The 24,264-nt window shown below is 43.1% G+C and overlaps 1 protein-coding gene and 1 long non-coding RNA gene across 2 annotated transcripts; one reads left to right on the forward strand and one right to left on the reverse strand.

The window, feature by feature from the left end:
• Positions 1 to 1,263: 1,263 nt before the first annotated feature.
• Positions 1,264 to 4,339, reverse strand: LOC143104339 (uncharacterized). Its single transcript, XR_012983057.1, has 4 exons — positions 4,267 to 4,339; positions 3,362 to 3,448; positions 2,265 to 2,357; positions 1,264 to 2,138 (listed from the first exon to the last, which is right to left on the reverse strand). It is a non-coding gene; the product is annotated as an uncharacterized LOC143104339 (long non-coding RNA).
• A 1,042-nt stretch (positions 4,340 to 5,381) lies between these two features.
• Positions 5,382 to 24,113, forward strand: efcc1 (EF-hand and coiled-coil domain containing 1). Its single transcript, XM_076268361.1, has 8 exons — positions 5,382 to 6,182; positions 6,530 to 6,951; positions 17,853 to 17,989; positions 18,570 to 18,705; positions 18,950 to 19,115; positions 20,570 to 20,728; positions 22,072 to 22,141; positions 22,337 to 24,113. Exons 1-8 carry the CDS (start codon positions 5,496 to 5,498, stop codon positions 22,471 to 22,473), a joined length of 1,914 nt encoding a protein of 637 aa, XP_076124476.1. The 5' UTR covers positions 5,382 to 5,495; the 3' UTR covers positions 22,474 to 24,113.
• Positions 24,114 to 24,264: the final 151 nt, after the last annotated feature.

Raw genomic sequence — 24,264 nt, forward strand, 5'->3', positions numbered from 1 at the left:
TTTGACTATCACTGTTATGCAGACGACACTCAACTTTACCTGTCTTTCCCACCTGATGACTCTAGTGTTTCCCACCGGATTTCTGCATGCCTTAAGGATATTTCAGCCTGGATGAAAGATCGGCACCTTCAGCTTAATCTCTCAAAAACAGAGTTTTTGGTGTTTCCAGCTAAAACAGCTATTCCCCAACAGATTAACATCCAGCTTGACTCAACTTCACTGACCCCAACTAGATCGGCACGAAACTTGGGCGTTGTAATTGATGACCGACTTAACTTCTCTGAGCATATAGCTTCTATTGCAAAATCATGCCGGTTTATGCTTTACAACATTAGGAAGATCAGACCTTATCTGACACAAGATTCCACACAACTTCTTGTTCAGACCATGGTCATCTCTAAGCTGGACTATTGTAATTCACTATTAGCTGGCTTACCCGCTTGTGTAACAAGATCATTACAGCTGATTCAAAATGCTGGAGCACGCCTGGTCTTCAATCAGCCAAAGAGGACACATGTAACTCCTCTCCTAGTTACTCTCCATTGGCTCCCTATAGTAGCCAGAATTAAATTTAAATCTCTCACTTTGGCCTATAGGACACTAACTAGATCTGCTCCTAGTTATTTTAATTCAATAATCAAGCCTTACATCCCCAACCGCCCACTGCGGTCTTCTGGTGAGCGTATGTTGTGTCGACCAGTCATGAAAACTGGGTCTAATTCCAGACTCTTTTCTTCAGTGGTTCCATGTTGGTGGAATGAACTGCCCAGTGCTCTCCGTTCCTGTGGTAGTTTTGGGTCGTTTAAGAGGGGTCTAAAGACATTCCTATTCAACATATACACTGAAAGAAATGACTTGTAGAATTTACTTAATAAAATCCTTGTAAGTATTTGCACTCAAACTTTCTAAGTAAATTTTAATGCTGTAATATCAAGTATAACTTACTTACCAGTATCAAGTACAACGTACTTACTACTAACCTTAACATTTGTGATGATATTATGTAAATGTTATTTAATTATTTTCATACAGGAATATCAGTTATCAAAATATTAAGTAAATCTTACATGTCTGTAATATTTACTGTTATGAAGTGAATAAGTAGATTTTACTATATTTTTTCTGATTGAAATGTTTAATTACCTAGTTTTATTAAGTTGTTTTACTCACTATGATTCTGCAATGTTACTTATTTTCTTTTGATAAATCTTAACCTTATGCAGTTAATATACTTTTACTACATACCACACAATTAAAATGTAATGCAATTAACTGTTTATTTTGTCAAAACAGCCATGCTCACAATGTTGACACATTATATGAACTTAACGTTGGGGCGGGGGGCAACAAATAATGCCGGGGCAGTCATCACTGAAACTCAACACTGCATGTACCCACTGATATGTTTTTACTGTATTGAAAAAGTAAAACACTGTTGAATGCTCATTCAAATGACTGCTATTCTTCACCATTTAAAAAAAAAAAAAAAAAAAACTAAAATATCACTAGTGACCATACATACTGCCTGTCAAAATGTTTAACCCATGTTTAAGGCATAAAATATAAATGAGAATATCACAAGGAAAAAACAAAAAAAAACAACAGGAGGTGAAGTTTTACAGCGACAGACTAACACAACCAGAATCCTAAAAGGACAGTATGTTTTACCATTAGTAAAATTAACAATCAATGCCACTCCTACCCAATGTTTTTGTCTCCAAGTATTACAACATATCAAAGATAAAACACTCAATTCGTCGGAAAATATTGCAAAGATGTGGTTGTGTCAATATTATCTTGCTCTCAAAGACAAACACACAACATACAACACAACACAACTTAACGGGAAGCCAAAAGCATTTGACAAAAACTTAAGCCAGCAATTTCAACTTTAAAGCTTGTATTTTTGGGGACAGCTTAATGCCATCCAAATCCAAAAGTGTATCGAAGTGCTGGCGGATATGCAAGGTTGAGGGCATAAATGAGTCCCATAAGCAAGATCACGCTTTTGCGGTGCATCCACATCCTTCGATCATCTCCTTTCCTTCAACAACGATGGCCACATCAGCTAGATCCTCTGCACCATGAACCACCAGGATTTTGAGGACATGTTGCCTGGCATCACTGCGGCAGTCCTCCTGCATACAATTTACAAGAAAAAAGACAATTCTATTGAGCGACAAATCAGAATTTCCTCATTCATAATGACATAATTTCCAGAAAGTAAATCATTAAGTTGATTGTGAGCTGTAATCATACTTTACCTGGCAATCTTCAAAAAGGTCCTCCACTTTCTCACCCAGGTACACAATGAGGCTGCGGATAACAGTGTCACGTTTCTCCTCAATGCTTTGGTTCTGTTAACAGTTTAATATAGTGTCAATATTGAAGCCATATTCATAAACAATGAACTGTCTCAGGAAAACACAAGAGCATACACTAAATTGCCAAAAGTATTGGGTCACCTGCCTTGATGCGCATATGAACTTAAGTGACATCCCATTCTTAATCCATAGGGTTTAATATGACGTCAGTCCACTCTTTGCAGCTATAATAGCTTCAACTCTTCTGGAAAGGCTCCACAAGGTTTAGGAGGGTGTTTATAGGACAGAGAGCCAGTCTCCTCATCCAACATCAGTGTGTGACCTGACAAATGCGCTGGAAGAATGGTCAAACATTCCCATAAACACACTCCTAAACCTTGTGGGAAGCCTTCCCATAAGAGTTGAAGCTGTTATAGATGCAAAGGGTGGACCGACGTCATATGAAACCCTATGGATTAAGAATGGGATGTCACTTAAGTTCATATGCACATCAAGGCAGGTGACCCAATACTTTTGGCAATTTAGTGTACATGTGGAGGAGTCATGTGAGCCACAGAGTGTTGAAGCTACTGAGTGTTGAAGCTACTGAGTGTGAGAATTTGTGCTGTATATGCTTACGAATATGTGTGTGTGTGTGTGTGAGAGAAAGAGAGTCAGAAAAACTGAAGGTCTATCTTCCTACAAAAAAGTGAGCAAGCACACCTGACTGTACAAGAACGGTCTCAGCTCAGTAGCTTCAACACTCTGTGGCTCACATGACTCCTCCACATGTACACTAAATTGTCAAAAGTATTGGGTCACCTTTACATGCAGATGTGGTGTTTCAGGCAGTTTTACAGGCAGATGTGGTGATTCAGAGAATGTATTTACTTATTCAACTTGTAATGAATAAGAAACCCTTTAATCTATCCTCAACTGTCCACTACCCTCATCCTAACTGCAAGGTCACCATGTAAATCACAATTTAAGATATTAAGAGTGAATAATGGCTAATACTAACCGCAGCAGTATTATATCATGCATAGATTTTTACTTGCCTGAATGAGACTCACACTCCCTCAACTCACACTCCACTCCTGCAGAAAATCCTGCCTCCAACAAGTGACACCTCAACTCACTTCTTTCTGTTGAGAGAAATATATTAATAGCACACAATACAGATTAACTTCATAAATACAACGTTTTAAGTCTAAACTAAAGTAATGATGCGTTCTGAGTTTGTCACAGCATAAACATTAACCACCAAGCCATATTGTTTGTTTAAATACATTAAATAGGCCTATGTAAAGAGCCTATGTAAAACGAGTAACGTATTCTCTGTTCTGGAATGCTGAAAACTCAGTGAAGCTCTGATCTTACGCTGCAACACTCATGCAGAACTCCCTTATAAAGGGAAGTTTGTAGGTGTAGGATGAGTAAAGTAAATGTCACATATGTTACGGTAATGCAACATTAGGAGCCAGTTTAATTCTAAGCGTTTTAGGAAAATGTGGACTTACTTCAGCCTAAGTTAGTGCTAACTTATAAAAGTTAAGCATGGCTAACATTGCCGCCAAAAGTTTTGGAAAGTATTTTTTTTCTACTAGATGTAGACCTTAAACCCCTAAAATATATATAAAAACAACTCGTCATTTTGAGTTGAGAAATGTTACGGTAAGCGTGGTAAACGTTATTGTACTTTTTATCCAAATAAATAGCAGCTCACCTCTTTACAGACGTACGTTAACGTTGTCATAGTCTTGTCCGGACCAAAATGGCTAACGTTAGCACTAACAGTTAACGTTATGGCATCACAACTATGCTAATATGAACGTTACAGTGAGCTAGCTACGAACCTTAACGTTAACACGTATTATTGCGTCTAGCAGGCAAGACTCAAACTATCAAAATGCATAGAAATCCATATATTATCACAAATCTAAAACAGAAAGGCAATACTTACAGCTTTACTCTCAATACAACTCCAGTCTCCAGTCTCTGGTTACAGCGGTTACAGCCAGGTTACAGCCCAAAACTCTTCTGAGTGATTTTGGCGGAATTAATTGTGTCCAACGACGCATGCGCGATTTCAAATGGAACCTTTCAGAATAAAAGTTACTTGATATTTTCAGGTGTTGGTGCTATGACAATAAAGCATGTAAATGGTATGAGCAAATCTCTAATAAGATGTACTCTTCCAACTCAATGAATTAATTACCTGAATATACTGCGTATATATTTCTGTTTTTAACTAGTTCTCGCTGAAAGTTGATATTACAATGTAAAAACTACTACTTTTGAATGAATATATATTACTACACCCAAAAATCATTTTTTTGAGTGTACTTAGTTGTTTAAGCGCTTATGTGTTATGGTTTATATAATGTTGTTTTATTTTAATTGGGCTGTTAATTAATTTGACATTATTGTTTATTATTGATATTCTCCTTAATGTAGTCTTAGCATGTTATTGTTTTTATATTATTGATTGAATTGACATTATTGTTTTATTATTGCCTTTCCCCTTTTTTACATTGCTTTTTTATTAGGCTATTGATTGAATTGATATTATTGTGTACTACAACTATTCTCCTTACTATATTTGACCTACATTTTAATCTGTTCCCTGTTCATTTTGAAATATTATTATGTTGTTTTGTATTTATATGTCGCTTTGGACAAAGGCGTAACCATAACCATAACCATAACCATAAACCAAAAAATATGGAAGTTCTTTGTCCATACATATACCTTTAATTATAATGCAAACGGTGTAGAATGTGCTCTATTCTGCTCCATTTTAATCTGTATTGGAATTGCAATTAGGCCTGTGCTACACAGACCAACGGGGTGTACTATTCGTCTTCCCTGTGGCCTATTGTAAACAATGATATAGGCAACGTTGTGGCCAACATTTTCAAATTTTGGATTCTTGTAACCTCGCACTTTTTTCTTCAAACTTCTCTTCACCCCTCCTCCGCTTACTGGTGTGGGCAGAACTCTTCTCTCAGAAACGCCCCCAAGCAGAAGGCTACTTTTCAAATGAGAGAATACATTCAGCATTTGAACAAGCGGTAGAGCACCTAAATGGGACCACAGAGGACATGAGCGCACAGCTTTTAGACTTTGCAGTCCTGGTCTGTCAATTACTCAATACAATTAGATGCCGTAAATGTGTCATAAATTGGGATAATGATGGAAAAAACAGATGCATATGATCCGTACAGGCGACCAGCACGGAGAACACAATGGATAGTAAGCACTTTGGCGTACCACTATGGTTTGGATCGTGGAGTGGAGAATGAAATTATTGTCCTGGCTACAGGGCTAGATCAATATTTACAAGAGATTTTTCATCATATGGATTGTCAGGGGGATGGCAAAATTCCTGTCGAGGATTTTAATGTGTTGTGTGAGATTTTGGGACTAAGTAAAGAGACAGACTTGGAAGAGTGCGTTGGATTATTGGATAATCTTCCTAAAGAGTTGACTTTTAGACAGTTTCATGCCAAACTCTGTGGATATTTCAGTACTAAAGCGGGCTGCCAGTACGAGAACGGACGTTTGTTGGTCGGTAAGGAGAGTGAACACATCGAGACGCAAATCCGTCTCCGGAGTCCCTTGCGGCGGAGAGAGAGGTCGCTCTCCACGAGCATCAGTGGGAGAGGGAGCAGAAGTTCGTCGCCCGCTTTGAACCGCCGCCCCTCAGTGTGCAAGCAGGGCTCTTGTACAAAGGAATGCTATGAAGAAATTGTGGCACTGGAAGAAGCAGAGGACAAGATAGCTAAACTTGAGGAAGAAAACGCAAGTTTGAGAGAGTTAGTTGAGGATATGCGCGCTGCCCTGCAGAGCAGTGATGCTCGATCACTGGCTCTACAGGTAAATTAATTCCAAAATGCAAGCAAATGCATCATTAGAATTCATGTCACATTTCCTATAGTTATGATTTGTAATTTACTAATATTTTACATTTGTGCCATGTGAATTACAGTGTTATTATTCATCATCTGATCATGTTATGGTACATCTGTTCTATGTACTGTAGTAGAGAGTGGGGGATGTGTGCAGACTTTTATGTTGCCTGTGCAAAGGGTCTTCACTACAGTTGAACCATTCCCTCTCATCCTCTTTCATATGTATCTGTTAATGAGCTGCTGATTTTCATTCTGACAGTGTATGCTTGCAGTGTGTGCAGTTGTGCAGTTTATTTATCCCTATGTTGGCAGGTTGGTCTGTGGAAGAGCCATGCCAAACACAGGCCTGAGTCAGGCTGTTTCATCGCCCACCAGAAGCTGGTCGCCCAGAAGAGCGCCAGCAGCACCAACCCCTCTCCAAAAAGCCTTCAGAGCTTCCTGCACGAGATGGACATGATCCGGAACTCGCGGGACGCGCAGGTTGAGGAGGCCATGCTCTTCAACCAGAAGCTTGAGCAGGAGCTGTCACGCTCCCGGGACGCCGTCGCCCTGCTGGAGGACTGCAACCGGACGCTGAAGAGGGAGCAGCTGGAGATGAGGAAGAAGGTGGAGGAGGCCCGGCAGGCGGTCATCAGCGGCCTGGGAAAGGTCAAGGACCTGGAGGCCAAGGCCAGGCACGTGCCTGTGCTGCAGCAACACATCCAGCAGCTGGAGATGGAGCTGCTTTACTACAGGTAGGAGGATCTCTCCTGGTGCCCTCACTAGCACCTTCTGCAGTTTATGTGTTTTGCTTGTTGATTGCCTCATTACAGGGAAAAGATATTCAAATGAAATGGCAGTTTCTTTGGGTATTTTTAATGCACTATAAGCACATCCATAATGGTTGATAAGGTGTTTATCATGTCTTTTAAATCAACAGTGATAAGTTTTAAGCATCTCTAACAGGATGCCCACTTACATTCTATCTTGAGGGGAATATGCTTTACATGGCAATCAATTTCGCCTCCGTCTCATCTGTATGGCAACAATAGCAATTCCTTTCTAGAATTTAAGAAAAGAACCCAGCACCCTGGAAACAGCAGCACTGGAAGCTCATTTGTATTTCTTGCAACAGTGGTGGTGTGCAGACCTAAACTATTGTTTGACTGTATTGATACATAGCTCAGCTGAGCTTGGGACAAAGCTCTATTTTGTGCTTAACTCAACATATTAAGCTAATGGAATCACTTGAAAATATTTAGGTAAAACCGCTATGGGCCTCCCTCAATTATTACATGAGTACTGTTAATGTGTTTTGTGTCTAAACAGCATGGCCTCCTCCTGAGAGGCAAACATGGCTAGCGTGCACAGGTCTGTTGCTGGCAAAGGGCCTGGAAAAGTATGCCAGCATACATGCAATTTAGGTATGCTTGATGTGGTCCACTCGAGATTTTCAGCCTTGTTTTGTTTGGGTTCGTTTAATAGTCCATGTGTGTGGCAGTCAAGGCTCTCTCCGCTACTGTTGGAAACCATTCATTTTTTCAGGGTGTTTTAGTTTTATAGTGTGTCATTGAACCCCGCTTGCACATAACTGTTTGTATAATGTCTGCAACCTGTTTGGCTCGTCTGACTCCCCTGGTGTAATCAGTGTCTGGGGGATAAGTTCACGATGGCTATTTTCAGGAAGTGTTTGTTAATGTTCCCCTCTTTTGGGGTCTGAGAGATGGAAGGCTCATTCAAAATTGCTGTTTTTGTGCAGTAGATGCTTTTCTTTACTTCCTCCTCCCTCCCCCTTCTCTCTCTCTCTTTCTTTCTCACTCACTCACTCACTCACTCTCTCTCTCCCTTTCTATACAACTCTCTCTCACTCACTTTTAAGACATGTTGATTCAGCTGAATATTACACTTCATCCATATCAAGAAGAAAAAGATTTCTGAAGCAGTCAGCTTACTTTCTTGCTAAACTAAACAGACCAAAACAGCATAAATCATTAGCTAGAATACAACTTTTGAATTGTTCACCAGTAGAAATAATCCAAAACCAAATGCAAGTAGAAATGCAATGCAGTCCATGAAAACCTTTCTTAAATGTTTTAAGACTATGTATGGCTCTTTGTGTAAAAAAAATACATTACATTTATGTTGTGATCAAACATTCCAAAATGCTGGCATTTGATGCAAAGATAGTGTTTTGTGGTTTACCCCTTAGTTATTGGGTTTGTGAAGCCTTTTTGATTTCTAACAGCGAAAGCCATCAGTAATCTTAAGTACAGGGTTGTGCATCACAGAGGAGTCTAGGTGCTAAGTATCATATTTCACTAAAGTGAACACTGGACTGTAGAAAATTATAATATGCTACTACTGAATTTCTAAACTTAACTCAAGCAGGGCAAGAACTCCCAGACACTATTAATTAAAAGCATGCATTATGGCAATAGTCATTGTTAACTAAATATGGTAAGTAAGGTGTTTCATACGTTTCATAAGCGACTCTTTACACACATCTTTTTAAGATAATCAGAAAACAAAAAAGCCAACTAAACGTGTTTTTATTGTAATTCATTCAGTCAAAGCTGAATGGTCTAAAATAGAAACAGAAACTGTTTCTCGGGTACTTTCCACTCTGAATCACCACAGCATGTAGCCTACACTATGTGTCAACTGCGTTTTGCATTGTGTAATGTCAACTCAAGAAAAGAAAATATTTACTTAATGTTGTTGTAATTGGGACCTCTTGGCTGACACGAAGCATCTCATGCCGTGAGTGATCCATTGATTGAAACATTTTGGAGGCACAAAGCATAAACATTCCTACATACCCCTATCACAGCTCCTTCCAAATGTATGCAAAGTTCTTTGGGCGCCAGAGGGGAGGGTCTTGCTTAGCGCAGGCCCCCACTGATGCTCTTAAGCCAAATAATTCATTCAGTGACACAATGGGCTGACACATCGGCAGAGACCCCCTTTTCACTCAGGAAAAGCCCTGACCTAAACACACCAAAAGTTCCCATCAGTCTTCAAACAGTCTCTCCTGCACTCTCTGCTCTTGCCGAATAATGGATGAACACTCCCAGGGGTGTATCCTAGCAACAAGTATCTGAGCATTCTCTCTCTCTCTCTCTCTCTGTTTCTCTCTCTCTCTCTCACACACACACACACACACACACACACACACACACACACATACACATACACACATGCACTTTTGGTACAGAGACACATTCATACACATGCAGACTTATTGGCGACTGTCCATCAAAGTTTGGGCTACATATCAACACAGCCGTTGAGAAATGAGTTCTACTTTCCTTGGTAGTGCTTGAGGTATGCAGTTCATGCACACAACATGAAACAAATCGTGGGTCACACAATTTATTCCAATCCACCTGCATCTCCGAGTGAAGTTATCACTTTTGGAATTTGTTGGAATGCCAGAACACGTATTTCAATCACAAATCTCTTCCTCCTTGGCAGGTCACGGAAAGTGCGGAATTTTCACAAACACCAAAAACATTCCAGATCACTTGAGAACTCCCGGGTAGGGTTTACAGTGAATTGATTCAAGGGGTCAGTTCTTGCACAAGTTAAAAGTTAACCATTTGGGGTTTTCAACAGTTTCTGTTTTGTTCCAACCCACTATGGAGCATGGGGACAGATGTAAAGCCGTTTATCAAAATCATTAGCTTATCTGCTGTTTTACAGCACAGCCTTTATCTTGGCGTTATCGCTGCTACAGTAATTACTTATAATTAGGGAGTTGTGAAAGCGTTTACTATTCATCTTTGACGAGGAGCTCAAACAAGAACTCACAGGCACTCAGAGCTTAGCTGCGAGTGCAAGGTTGGGTTTGCCCTTTTCACTCCCCTCAACTTGGTTTTTGCTTAGCAGCAGCAACCAAGCGTTCTCAACACACAGTGTAAGCCATTAGACCTTTGAAACACTTAAAGAACTTTATGGCCTGTTCACAGGATGACTCCTCTCTGTTGTCCACTGAGCTTTGGGTAAATTATACACTTGGGTCAAGTGCAGACCTGACTGCCACCGCTCCCTTGTAGTTGGTGATAGAGGCAGTGAAATATATACTCAGTCTGAATGCGGAACACCTGAGGATGTAGATCTAATACGGTAAAAGAGTGAGATGAGTTTTTTTTGGTTGTGAAAACTGTAGCTTTTTTCTTCTGGCATGTGCCCACAACACACACACACACACATACACACACACACACACACACACACACACACACACACACACACACACACACACACACACACACACACACACACACACACATACACACATACACACACACATACACACACAGTGTGAGAGAGAAACAAAGGGAGACCACTTGAGTCTTCTCATCAGTGTCAAGGGTTTCAAGATCAGAGCCAAAAGGGGTCTCTTCCCCACATCCCCCTTATCCCCAGCGAGAGCTGTTCACCGCGTGGGCAGACAGTGGACAGCAACAGAGCTGAGCTGGAGCGCGTCTGGCTGGGGGGAAAGCCACTGTCACCCTCCCTGCTCCAGACCGACCGCTCAAAAAAAAAAAAGAGGAAGCCTTTTGATGCGGCTGCCAGGGGCGACGGGGACTCTGCTCACGCGCGGCGGGTCAGTGTCTGATCAGCCCACGGTCACCGAGCCCCTTGCCTTTTATCTGAGCCGAGAGGTGTGTCCACTGGTCATTTTTCTTCCTCCCTCTTTTCCTCCTCTTTGTATCTCTCCCTCTCTGCGGTCCCTTTTTTTTTTCTTCACCCCTCCTACAAAACATTCTCCATTGCGCCTCCATCTGCCACTAAAGCTGTTCCGCTGAAACACTAGAATCCGAAGCCTTCAAATTCCTTTTCCTTCATGTTGGCAAAGCACTCCTCACGTCCCCAGTGGCGAAGCCCGTCTCCCTGTGGACTATCTCTATGCACTAAGCCTGTTTTTATTTCTACAAAATATCATCTTGAACCTGCTTTCCATCTGCCTCCATCTGCTTGTTTTGAAACTGAAACTTCAGTCTCATTCCTCCCCTTTTCACCCCGAAGCCACATCAAAGGGACACACAATAAACTAATTATCCTCATTTTCTGCCTTCAGTAGCTATCGGGAAACATTTTTGCATTTTTCGGAGGGGTAGAGGGTGGGGAGATTTGTTTGCAAGGGGATCCGATGTCCCAGCCTGTGGGCTGGGAGCTGAAAGGTGTGTTATGAAGCAGATCAAAGTTTCCACCTTCCTCACCGCGTCTCACTTGGGTTCTCCGCCTGGGTTCTCTCATGTGAGAGAGACAGTGGCAGTGCCTGTCTGCCAGGGCACTGATTTTGAAGATGCCAAGGACTGCTTGGAGCTCTGCAGTGAGTTGAGGAGCTTTCAGTGGTATGAAAGAGAGAAGAGGTGAGGAACCTTTGCCAGAGAGAGAGAGAGAGAGAGAGAGAGAAAGAGATAAGCTACATCAGAGAGAGAGAGAGAGACAGAGATGAGTAACTTTCCTGGGGAGACATGATGTTGATGAGATTCCTATTAAATCTGAATATCAGAGACCCAGCTGTCTTCACCTGCGGAAATTGCACCAAAAATGTTCCTCTGTTGCATAAGACATTACTCCATTGGCATTCCTCTAAGATGATATAAAATTTGTTTTCGTCTGTCTGTTGCTCAAGACTGAGTTTTGCCAACGCATAAATCTAAGCAGACAACCGCTACACATTTCTGCACCTCAGTGAGACATTTAGGCAACTGCTAAATAATGTGAAAAACAGACAAATGAAAAGAAGAAGTCAGTCTATTTGGTGAGACAGAAAGCATCTTCACCGGCAATAGGGTTGCATAATCTCTCTTGCATAATATTGTATCTCCTGGAGCTTCTTGCCTGTAAGAGTTTGAGATGTGGAGGGAGTTGTGTGTGTGTGTGTGTGTGTGTGTGTGTGTGTGTGTGTGTGTATATATCAAGGAAGGAGGGACTGTCCTGGGTGGTCAGCTGGTGGGAACAGACAGACAGGAACTAGCTGTAGTTCATTACCATAGGGGATAGCAGAGACACACAGCACCTTTTAGCCCTAAGGCTCTTACAAACCCAATGAGGGGGGAAACAGAGGGAGGGAGAGAGAGAGGAAACGTTTAAATCAGCTGTGGCCATTGGTCGAGCTGTGAGCCAGGCCAGCAGACAATGGAAAGTGCTGGAAGAGGAACAAAAAGTGATCGGAGGAGAGGGGGAGTAAGGGAGGAGAGAAAAGGCTCAAACAGATCGCCATCTGGAGGAAGAGGCAAACACTCAACTGTTTGTTCTCCAGGTCCTGTCACCTCACCCCCCTGAGATGGATGTCCGGGCCCTGCACAGGAAAAGTCAGGGCCTCAACCACGACTCTCAGCGTCTTTATTTGCACAGAGGTTTCAGCCATAAATAATGTCCTGCGTTCAACAAGTAGGGGGAAAACATGTCAAGGCTCTAAAGCATGGTTCATTGACATACATGGGTGGGGGTGAGGGTGGGCTGGGTGGTCAAGGGGGTGGGCGTGGGCTGGGTGGTCAAGGGGGTGGGCGTGTGGGGTTTGTTTTCAACCTTCTGGTCTTGGATATTTGGAATGGATTCGGTTGGTCTTGGGTCTTTGGGGTTTTCATCAGGATTGTGATCTTCATTAGTGAAATGTACTCTGCTATGTCTTAATGGACACTTCCTGACGACGTGGCAGGGGTGGGATAAGAACAGATTGTTGACCTTTTTACAGCTTCTTCAATTGCACCCCAGAGAGACACTAAAACAGAGGCGCAGAAAGAGGAGACAAAAAGAGAGAGAGAGAGAGAGAGACAGAGAGAGAGAATTACAGAAAGGGAGAGTCAGACAAACAAAATGGTCTTATGGTGTCACCTCACAATAATAAGAAAGCAGAGGGCTGAGGTTCTCAGCTGTGGCAACAGTTTTGTTATTATGTAAGCTTCAGGCTAATATCCCCAAGGTTTAAAAACCAACAGAGCAACACCTAAACTAACTGAGCGAGATGCAAAGTAACACTATAGTGAGAAAAAGAAACCCTGATTACCAGTAATTATAGTGCTGTATATATAAAGAGCTGTCCTGTCTCACTCCTAGTGGTGAAATAATATCAATCATTCTTAATGACAGCATGCTGCGGACACGCGCGCGTACACACACACGCATATGCGTACACACACACACACACACACACACACACATTGGAAGGATGTCTGGGAGCAGGAGGGTTCTTTTTTGTAATGGTTCTGTTGTTCTTGCACGGGCTTCAAAACCCTCCTTAGCCAAGTGGGCTCGTTTTCAGGTTTGGAAAGTTTCCCTTTTCTCTCCTCCTTTCCCTCCGACCTCCATACACTGCCTACATCAGCATGAATCCACAATCATCACTGGCGGACACACACACACACACACACACACACACAACCACACACATTTCATAATAGTCTCGGGAACCCACCACGAAAATACCCAGAACTCTCTGCCACTCCCTCCAACCTGGCTCTTTTGGGGGGTTTTCCTTGCTGTTTTTTTTCCCTTTCAGCTGCTTGGTCATCTGGACCTGCTTGCATCCCTCTTCCAAGTATATTCACAAGGCTACAGCAGCGTAACTAGAGCGTTACTGACCCATGGGCACTCGTTTGAAAGGCCCAGCCTCACCTCAGCAGCACCCAGGTCGTCTCTCAGTTGGAGAAGAATCTGGCTGTACATTTTCTTCTTTTCTGTCTCTTCTGCAGCCCATCCGTCTAATCTAAAGCCTCACGTCGACTCGCTCTAACTCTGCACTAAGGTGAAGTTTGATTGATAAACCCCCCTAAGAGGAGCAGGCAATGCTCAACGTTTTTGTTTTTCATTTTCAGCTCTCCTTAGTTGAATTAGAGTCATGTTGTAGAGTGATACCAGTGTTGGGTTCATTCATTCATTAAACAGCTCTGACCAGAGAGTGGACTCGAGGTGGAGGGAGGATGCGGCGGCTCGTGAGGTTGAGGTGGGTGGGGGTGATGGTGGTGGAAGTTCAGCCCTTTGCTCTAATAAACACAGGAAGTGCTCTGGTGTCCTCGGTCTCTAACCACAAGCAGCTGGACTCGAGCCGCCCGGCCCTCCACCACCAAACCATCGCTCACCGTCCTGCCTAAACACGACTGTGATACAAGACCTTGTTATGAATACCTCAGCCCAATCCTGCAAATATTGCTGAGCTAAAGCTCTCGTAGCGCCAGGGTGACAAATGAGGTGACTCGGAGGTCAGCGTCTCAGAGAGGCGATTGCGTTTTGACTTACGAGCTACACGGCCCAGACGCGAGGCAAGCAGACAGGTCTGTCCAGCACCTTGCATTGATCAAATATTAAAGTTGCCCGCGGAGACACACAGGCGATTCCGACTCCTTTCCTCCTGCATCTGTTTCTGCTTTGGCCCAGAGTGCCCTTTGTTTTCCTGCTGAAAGAGAGAACGTAAATCATGTGGAACAGACTCTACTCCCAGGGGCAGAGTAAAGAAGAGGCAGATTAACATCTAGAAATCATGTATTTGCATTCATTAGTGTGTTTCAGTCGAACATAGAGCTTGTTCTTTTGTTTTAATTTCCTTCCATTAGGTCCATATATGCGTGGATGTATAGTACTATGTGTTCATATCTGTTTGTGCCCCTAGGTAAAAGTGTTCATTACTTTCAGAATGTGCATTATTGCTTAAAATGTGTAGTTTTAGCCAGTATACAGGCTTTTTTTACAATGATGTGAACTTGGCTGTAGTCAGTTTGAACTTTCTCCTTCCTGTTTGGACACGCTGAATTTCGATTATAATTTTACACATCCTCAGACTGTGGTTTTTGTTTTCCATTCCGGGGTCAGGTTGTGCCTGGATAGATGCAAGCACAGCCTGTGCAGACAGTTCTGGAAATGTCCAAATGATTATTGAGCCCCACTGCTCTGGCTAAGGAGGCCCACGGTGATGAATAATATACTCCTTCAGGTCCCTCAGCCCAAATCTTTGAAGTGCGCCTTTAGTTTCCTGTAAAAAGCTATGTGCAAAGTGCAAAGAAGTGCAAAGAAGCTCTGCAACATTCGCTTGATTTTCGAGAATCTGAGTATCAGTCACAATAATTATGAGCCCACATGCGAATATCCCATAATATGGGAAAAAAATCTTAAACAACGTGTGCATACAGACTGTGCCAACTTCTGTGCTTGCCTCCCATCAGAGTGAAGTTCACATGATGCAAGGTATGCCTTTCGGCAACATAAAGCATGGAATCAAAGAAAGGGGAATTAACAGTGACTTGACAGCTAACGTATGCCAGATGACTGCCAAGCATGTCTTTTATGGTTGTCCTTCTCCAGACCGGGGTTGGGTTGTGCTCCATCGGTGTCAGCTGTGGACGATACAGAGAGCAGAGCAAGAGCATTATGGAAAACCATGTTTGACCCCAATGGAAAACACAGGGAGAGCCTTTAACATCTATTCCATAGAGTTATTAAACTCTTACACCAGATGTATTCTAGGTTACATAACATGTTGGAAAAAGTTGTTGAGTTATACATGTTTGATGTATATGTCTGTTGTTGTCTGTTTAGTTAACTGAAAATGAGATGATTTTTCTGCATTAGAAAATACTTATGAAATACTCTGTCATCAAAAACTCCTGATGCAACTTTTCCATTCGGTATTGGCTAGACAGTTCACCCGTCGATCTCTCCTAGGCCAAGGCACGCTGGCTTGGTTTCGCAGCGAAAACCAAAATGTCTGGAGTGGTTTCAGGTGTCTGAAATGCTCCATCTACTTCAACTTGTGTGTGTTGTTTTGATAGCTTCGAATGTCGCGCAGTGAATTTAAGTCCTTGGCTGCTACCCAGAGCTTTCATCCGGGCCTCTACACATATAGGTTTCATTCATGAAGCGTCTGATAAAGCAGACCCCTAGCTTATTGCATAGCTCACACATGCACATGTGCACACACACACACACACACACACACACACACACACACACACACACACACACACACACACACACACACACACACACACACGCACTTTTTATCCCCTTTGACTAGACGTGGCATTACGCAGAGCAAGCCCGCTCCTTTCTGTTTTGTCTAAATGGGAGTCTGGCACACACACTTGAGCTCGTTGTCTCCTGAGACTCCATAGAGTCTGCCACCATTCAGTGGCAGCCCACCCCAGAGGGCTCATCCAGCGGGCCCCTCTCCCACAAGGCAGCACCCGCGCGTCCACAGGCTCCGTCAATTAAAGTTCAATTAGTTACAGTGGGCTGTGCTCTATCAACACCCCCCCCCCCAGACACCACCACCACCCCCTCCATGGTTCCAGAGATACTGCCCATTTTGGTAGCTAAAGAGATCCCCATGGAAACCTATTGGAGCCTATAGTGGGGGGTCCCCTGCCATGAAGTGTAGCAGCTGCAGAGTTTCCAAAATGAGTTATATATATATATATATATATATATATAGGGGTACCCCAATTTCACTGCAGCCCCTCTTATACTTCTCACAACCCCCCACCCCCCTCTCACACACACACACACACACACACACACACACACACACACACATATACACACACATACTACTCAGTAACTTGACTGATTGTCTAACTGGGAGCTGCAATTATTGACCTTTATGCTGAGCGCCGCAGTCTCGCCAAGCTTTTTGTACGGTGAGGTGATATTTGTAGCACTTGTGCTGAACAGATTTATCGCCATTTTATGGCGAGGTTTCCCCGATGGAGGGAGGATATGTGCACGGGGCGCTCCCAGACTCATTTAGAGTGTGCTCTCGCGGGATACATGCTGCTGAAAATGAATTTCTTTGGTGGTATTTCCACCCCCTCCCATCTCTTTTTTTCCCCTACTAAGACACTCATCTGGAAGCACTTACTGTCTGCTTCACCATGGCCCCCTATCGTATTTCCCTCCTATATAAAAGGCCAAAGGAAACTGTACAATTCAAATGATAGCAAAGTGATCGGCCTATGAGTTTATGGATTGGAATTCTGTTTATTTTCTCGCATAATATAAAAACACTTGAATATGATAGCACTGTTTAAGCCTAATTTCATTTTGGTTGCATTTCAATTTCAAACATGTCGAAAGAAAAGAACGGGATCACAATCTCCAGCCTTTTAAAGCTTCCCATTGTTTGCATTTATCTTTGAAACATGAGAATAACATAGGAAAACATTTGTTTCGCTCCGAACACCCATCCAACTGACAGAGTCCTGAAGCTGCTGCCGAGTCTTGTTTTAATTATGGTCTGCCAAAGCGCCTTCAGACAGCCGAATCCCACGTGCCAATAAAATTATTATGGTGGCTATGGGCGTGTATTATTAGAGACATCTCATGTTACTTTCTCTTTCCTTTGAAGTTATGTAATTCCTCCATTTAGTCCATTTCTTACTTTATGGACCTATTTCCTATCAAAATTACCTCTCTGCTACTATCATAGAAATGGGGATAAAAGACTTAAAATTGCAGGTATTTGTATTATGTTGAGTCAATAAATATAGGCCTATGGGTACGGATTTGTCTATAATACATACATTTCTGTATTCAGAGCACTGGGTGAAACCCCCAATTTTAGTGTTTTTCTTGCCACAATGTATTAGTCCACAGTTTGACTCTGTGGCTTTTTGACAGCCCACATGATGACTAAGTCTTTTCTCCTTGGCAGGTCAGAGGTGTCCAAAGTGACTGTGCCTTTCAGCAGTGCTATGGACCAGCAGTACCGGGAGGACAGGAGGTGCTGTCTGGACTCCCGACAGACACGCCACTCCCCCACGGGCCACGCAGAAACATCTCCTGACAACAGTAAGGCCTCCTGCCTGTACCCTCCACCTCCACCTCCCGTCAATGTTCACAGGCAGTTAACTAATTAACCAATCAATCACTAAACAAAGCCTCCGGACACACTCAATTAAACAAAACACTCAATTAAAGTAACATACTTTTTCTAGCACAATGGCCACTCAAAGTGCTTCACTCAGACATAGACAACAATAACATAAACACTCAATATTAAGTCCAATGGCACTGGGCAGAGATGATTCTCCTGGCGTGAACAACGCATTGTACTCTTGAACAGGCTAGGCCATCAGGAGAGCTCCTGAGTGGTTTCTCCGGTAAGACACTGTCAGCCCACAGATCAGCAGCTTGATTCACAGACCTCCGACAGTGATAGAGCGCAACACAAAGTGCTGTCTGTCAGAAATAGATGAACAGAATGGATGGACGTCCTAAATAAAACAAAATCACAAGTAAAAGAGTAGACATATAAATCTGTCCACATAAATCCCAGGACCAGCTGGTGTAGAGATGTACGGGATAATGGCTGCCGTGGAGGTAAGCATGAAGAGCTGTGTGAAAACCGTGTGGCTGTTCTCCTTTGCAGTGGAGGAGCAGCTTTTCCGCTCTGTGGAGGGACAGGCCGCGTCGGACGAGGAGGAGGACAGGTGGACGGGGGAGCAGCAGAAGCAGGTGGACGAGGTGAAGAGGATCCTCACCAGGCTGTCCTGCTGCGGGGACAGGTATGAGAACCGGCTCTCATTTGTCCATCACACCGCTCAGTATTTGTGTGGTGCGTCTGTCTCTGTGTTTTTCTCTCTTTTCTGCATCCTTTTTTTTATTATTTTATTCATTTCTCTAAACAGATGTAGCAGAATCCATACAATGTAGTATATTAGCTGATTCATATCAATTCAACATACATAAAGAGAGAGAGAGAGATTGAAAAAAGGAAAAGACTGATAATGATTGTCCTCTCCTCCTAAGGTGTGATGAGAAAGCTGTGAAGCGGCTGCTGTCTCACTTTGGGGGCTCGCGCAGCGAGGAGAGCCAGAGCGCTGTTCTGGAGCTGCTGGAGAGGGTCACCCGCCTCAACAAGCAGCTGGAGCTCCGCGAGAGCCAAGCCAGGAGGAGTGACCTGGACATGGACCAGGTAGTCACCACATAGCCACGTCTCACCACGTGCGACATAAACACTCATTTTTGGCTGCTGATGTGCCACAGAGCTGGTGGAGCCTCTGCAGATTGAAGTAAAGTGAGAAGGTTGTAGCAGACGCTTTTATCCAAAGCGACACTGACCGTTTCCCAGGAGGATGGAGGATGTGCTGCACCCCATCCTGGGTCAGGCCCAGAAGTAACCCATTACTGGAGGAACAATTCCACTCATATTCCTGTATGGGCACTGGGGCACGCTGGTTCACAGGAAGCACGCAGTTGAGGGAAAAGACCATGCATGGCAACCATCTATAGCAGAGAGAACCAGGTCGAGAAAACAGGCAGCAGCAGGGACCAGCCATGTCCCCACATCTCACCCCCAGCCAGAGTTAGAGTGGGTCGGTCAGGCATCTTAGCAGCATCAGCCCCCCCCTCCTCCAGGCGCTCCAACCACAACCAATTCTCTGCGAGCATCCTTTACATTATGAGTCAGTCCCGGGCTATGGGGTGTAAAATTAGATTAGAGGGGGGACAGCACAGCTAAAGGGTTGTTATGGAAATGGAGGCCTTCAAAGGGAGAAACCGCAGCGAGCAGTGCAGCCTTCCTGCTTTCTGCACCCACCCAGCAGCCCGACCGCTAGCACTGGTATGAGGAGGGAGCCACCCTGTGTGTGTGTGTGTGTGTGTGTGGTGTGGTGTGTGTGTGTGTGTAGGAGTATCCATGTGGGTGTTTGGGTCTACATGTGTATCCCTGTGTGGGCGTATATATGTGCATGTGGGTTTGTGTGTGTGTGTGTGTGTGTGTGCGTGTGTGTTTGTGTGTGTGTGGGCGTGTGTGTCTGCATGTCTGTGTGTGCATGCACACAGCTGGTTCTCGCTGCACTGACCACAGAATCACACACACCCCCGGAACCTCACACAACACCACGCTCCAGCAGTCATAAATGCAGAGCCGGCTCCAGCTGAGTTAAGCTCCACCAAACACGAACACATGCAGAACACAACAGAGCAGGAAGGAGGAAGAAAAGGATGGTGTGCTATTAACTTGTGTGTTTGTTTTAACGTGTCACTTTGGCCTGATTCAAATCCAAACCACTTAGCTGGATTAGAAACAAACTCCCCCAGAAACACAACTTGGTCCATTCTGTGTGAAAAACTAGCAGGTGAAATGTTTTAAGCGGTGAGCTCATTTCTTCCTTGTTGATGACTGTGGCCACAGAATCACTATTCTAGTAATAAAAGCTATGAACCATCTGTATAATACTTAATGAGGTATACTTCAGATTTTAGACATTATCTTGGCAATATCCAATGGCTAATTGATTGAATTGTTTTTGGTAGCATAATATGTATGTTGTCGTATGTATGTTTGTTCCTTCCTGCACAGTGCAACTGAGATATCCTGCTCACATAAGTGTTCCTCCTCCCTCTCCACCTCCTCTTCCTCCTCAGGTGAAGGACGCGCTGGTGCAGGAGCTGCAGCAGAAGGCGGAGGAGACGGAGCTTCTGCACATGGAGCTGCAGATGCTGGAGACGGAGAGGGTGCGGCTGTCACTGGTGGAGGACAAGCTGGTGGATGTGCTGCGGCTACTGCAGCAGCTGCGTGACCTGGTCAGTCCGAGAGGCACGCTGTAGCCTACATGTGCCCATATAGGGCTGTGTTGCACTGCATATTGTACCGTGAATGTATCATAAAGGTCTGTGCAGACCTGCAGGGTGGATGTCAGGGTAACTTGAGGTCACAGTGATGTCACAGTGAGGTCACAGTGATTGTGTGTGTCATTGAGACACACCTGACTGTATCTCAACTTTAGGGTGTGGGTTCCTGGGTAGAAACTGTCTATATATGATTAACCAGCATTCACTGGTGCACATGATTTTTCGACCCATCCTACATAATGTTCTGGTTTGAATCAGACAATGTGTTTGTTCAAGGTTTTCATCCAAAGAGGCAGTCTATGGTTATAGTAATGCACAGCTGTCTGTCCATACATGAGTCTTCTGTATTGCTCTCTTTAGACCATCTTTGGTTAAGTGTTTGTTATATTCATAAGCCCACTCAGGAACAGGCGTTTCATGCCTTTCAGTCCAGTCTTGTTGGAACTTTTCCCCCAGTCCCCTTTCTCCCTCAGTACTCATTCGTCAAAGGTGCAGGCCCCAGATCTTAGTTTGAAAAACTTAAATGTAATGCAGCTTAAATGAATTGAAAAGGAATTGGAAACGACTGCGTCCTCTGTGCTGTGAACTCTGTGGAGTGAGTCGTATCAGAGCATGACATGAGCCATGAGCCATCCAGGATATGAGACTCAACAGGAGCAGTCTGATCGAGTGCCAGTGCATACACCTTTTGTACTTGCAAATACGGAGGAAGCGTAGCCAGCCGCCTGCCACTCCTCACATTCATGCACTGTGCTCAGAGTGTCACCCGCCTTTAAGCTCAACCTGCACCGCAAGGCTGTCTGTTTACATAAAAACAGCCCTGAACCCGTAGGTGCTGAGACACAGACAATAGATCAAACTGTGTTTAAAAACAATGGGGCTTGCTTGCTTATTGCATGCTTTTATGCTCTACAGAACGGGTGTATTTTTACTTGCACAAAAGGGTCTTTCTTGTTCCATAAAAGTGTGTGGGTTCCTTAGAGAGAGAGAGAGCGTGTGTGTGTGTGTGTGTGTGTATGTGTTGTTCACCTCATGGTAATCATTAAGTTCCGGCTGTCCTGCATACCACTCCACCTTATGCAAACAGAAAAAAACAACTTGACCTAAAACCTTAAAAAAGCTAGTCGAGTTAGACCTTGACCAGGGAGAAAGTGTGGCAAACAGTGCTTGTGTAAAATGTTAGACATATACGTGTCCCACCTTTTCCTCTTCTTTGTTTCCAAAGATCTCTTATGTTTACACTACCATTTGGTGATAATCCTTCCTGCAATCTGAGAAGTTCTCTCCCGTTTCAGAATGTCTCCAGGAGGTCTCTGGGAAAGATTCTTCTGAGCACGTTGGAGTCCTGCAGCGACCCTCAACACGGTACATAACCACAACAATAGTGCACATCCACTTAAATTAACATGACTCTCGTGAAACTGTTACCACCGTCTACAAAGACACTGAGCGCCATAAAGCTTTAGAAGTACCAATGGGGTTTGTTGGAGCACAGCTGACTCTGGGTTTAGTGTCCTGGCTTTTGGAGAACTCACATCTGTGGCTTCTGTCTGTTCACAGGGAAGGCTCACATCCTGGAGGTACTTAATGCCCTATATCATGAACTGGCGGCGTGTGAGATTCTATCCAGCAGCGTGGCTCTGGAGCGGACTCAGAGTCACCAGTCGCTCACAAACGCTCTCCTCATCTCCTGCTGATCAGCACTGCCACCTAGTGGAGGAGGGTATGGACTACAGGCTATGAAATACCTTGGTCTGCTTTGCCCCCAGACACAATTTGCCAGTCAGTTTAAACGTGGTGAAAACTAAGACATGTTTGTCTGTGAAACAGAAATAATGTTTTTTATTATCCACGAAACGATAATGCAATGGCATTCATTTAAGGGCATTTCAGATATTGAGGGGAAATTTCTCTCTGTGTGTAAATTGTGTTTGACAAGAGATGCTTTCATAGGTGACAATATACTATTTCACACCTCAAACCTGGACAACTGTCATATTTGTGATAGTTTCACTTTCAAACAAAAAAAATCACTAACAAATTTTCAATAAAAGATACCTGTGGACAATGATGCCTGGTCGCACCTTGTAAATAAGACTATCGGGCATCATTACTTATGTCATGGTACATATTTTTCTATTTGTTTCATATACCATTTGGTATTTGTTATTGGTAATGTGATTACTGGGGAAATTAAAAACAGATTGCATTGAAGGTACAGGGAAAGACAATAAGCATTAGCATTTTTGTGATGACGTTGCCGCTGTGAATTTTTTTTTTTCCATACATGCATGCACCTTTCACATTGAATATATGTCTTATTTGATATTAACATTTAATTTGATACCATTATTTTAGTAAGATTTTTTTTAAAAGAATATACTGGTGATGTTATTCGATGTATATATTATAAACAGTTTGAGTTGGTTTTGGAGGATGTCTTTGTTACTCAAAACATAAAGACAGAGCATTCAGTCAAGAGACGTGTGTGGTTTTGGTTCATTAGTATCCATAGAGCATGAGTTTTCAGACTGAATATGGGCTGGGTGTAGAAATCCTATTGTTGCCTACAAACAGACTCATTTATTTGGGCAAAAATGATGAAGACTGATATGTATAATGCCATTATGAGACATAACTTGAGGCGTTTTTGATGTTTTAATTGTATATATTTGTTTGTTTCTTTGTATTTGTTTGTCCTTTTGTTTGTTTGTTGTCATTGTGAAATATCTCCATTCCTCTTGTACTGCGACTGCGTCCACATTGACATGTTTACAACTGTGTAATCCATTGGTTAGATCTGACTATATTGCCAGGTGATTTCTAGGCACTTGAGGTAGCTATTTTATTAAGCAAGCTTAAGAATACAGTATTTCTTAAATGTAAGCTACAATTTACTGAGGCTCTTTAACAAGGTTCTTTGGCAGAAAATACATGCTAAGTATTGGTGTCAGGGAAACAGCCAACTAAAACCAATAACTATAATGATGTGTGTGAACTCTGTAGCGCTTTTTCACAAAAATATTTGTATTGGCGTTCTGACACAGACTCTCAAAAGCACTCATTTATTTGTTACAGGCCTGTAAGGTACACAATGCTAAATCGACCTGTGATTTCAGTTGTCTTTTTGTTTTATTGTTAGCCTAGGCTACTGTACAAGTAGGCTACATGTTGAAAAATATGTTCAATATTCATAACCAATGAAAAGATTGTGTGATATAATGTTGAGAAGATAACACAAAAAATATATTCCATGTGTCATAGCTTGAGAAGTGATTCCAGTTTTTTATGAAAATGACGTTTAATTTGACTTTGATTAAAGGGTCAAGTGTAGCAACTTTGTATTTTCGCATGTAGTCATTCTTTGGAATGTTTTCTCAAGGGATGAAAGTAAAGAATTACTGCTCTACTTTTTATCCAATTTGTTTGAATCCTTACATCTTAGGCATGCTAATGGTCAACCAAGAGTGGTGCTGCTATTTTGGTGA

Source organism: Alosa pseudoharengus, unplaced genomic scaffold, assembly GCF_046254945.1.
Source record: "Alosa pseudoharengus isolate Yale_2024_CS ecotype anadromous, Long Island Sound unplaced genomic scaffold, YU_APseudo_1.1 YU_APseudo_1.1_scf_5, whole genome shotgun sequence".
In the NCBI taxonomy this organism is placed as follows: Eukaryota; Metazoa; Chordata; class Actinopteri; order Clupeiformes; family Clupeidae; genus Alosa; species Alosa pseudoharengus.

What these genes read in the sequence shown, in the direction of transcription:
- efcc1 (XM_076268361.1), top strand. Translation starts at nt 5,496, where the DNA reads ATGATGGAAAAAACAGATGCATATGATCCGTACAGGCGACCAGCACGG. An exon ending in ATGGAGCTGCTTTACTACAG is followed by an intron (nt 6,952 to 17,852) that starts GTAGGAGGATCT and finishes TCTCCTTGGCAG; the next exon opens with GTCAGAGGTGTCCAAAGTGA. An exon ending in TGCAGCAGCTGCGTGACCTG is followed by an intron (nt 20,729 to 22,071) that starts GTCAGTCCGAGA and finishes CTCCCGTTTCAG; the next exon opens with AATGTCTCCAGGAGGTCTCT.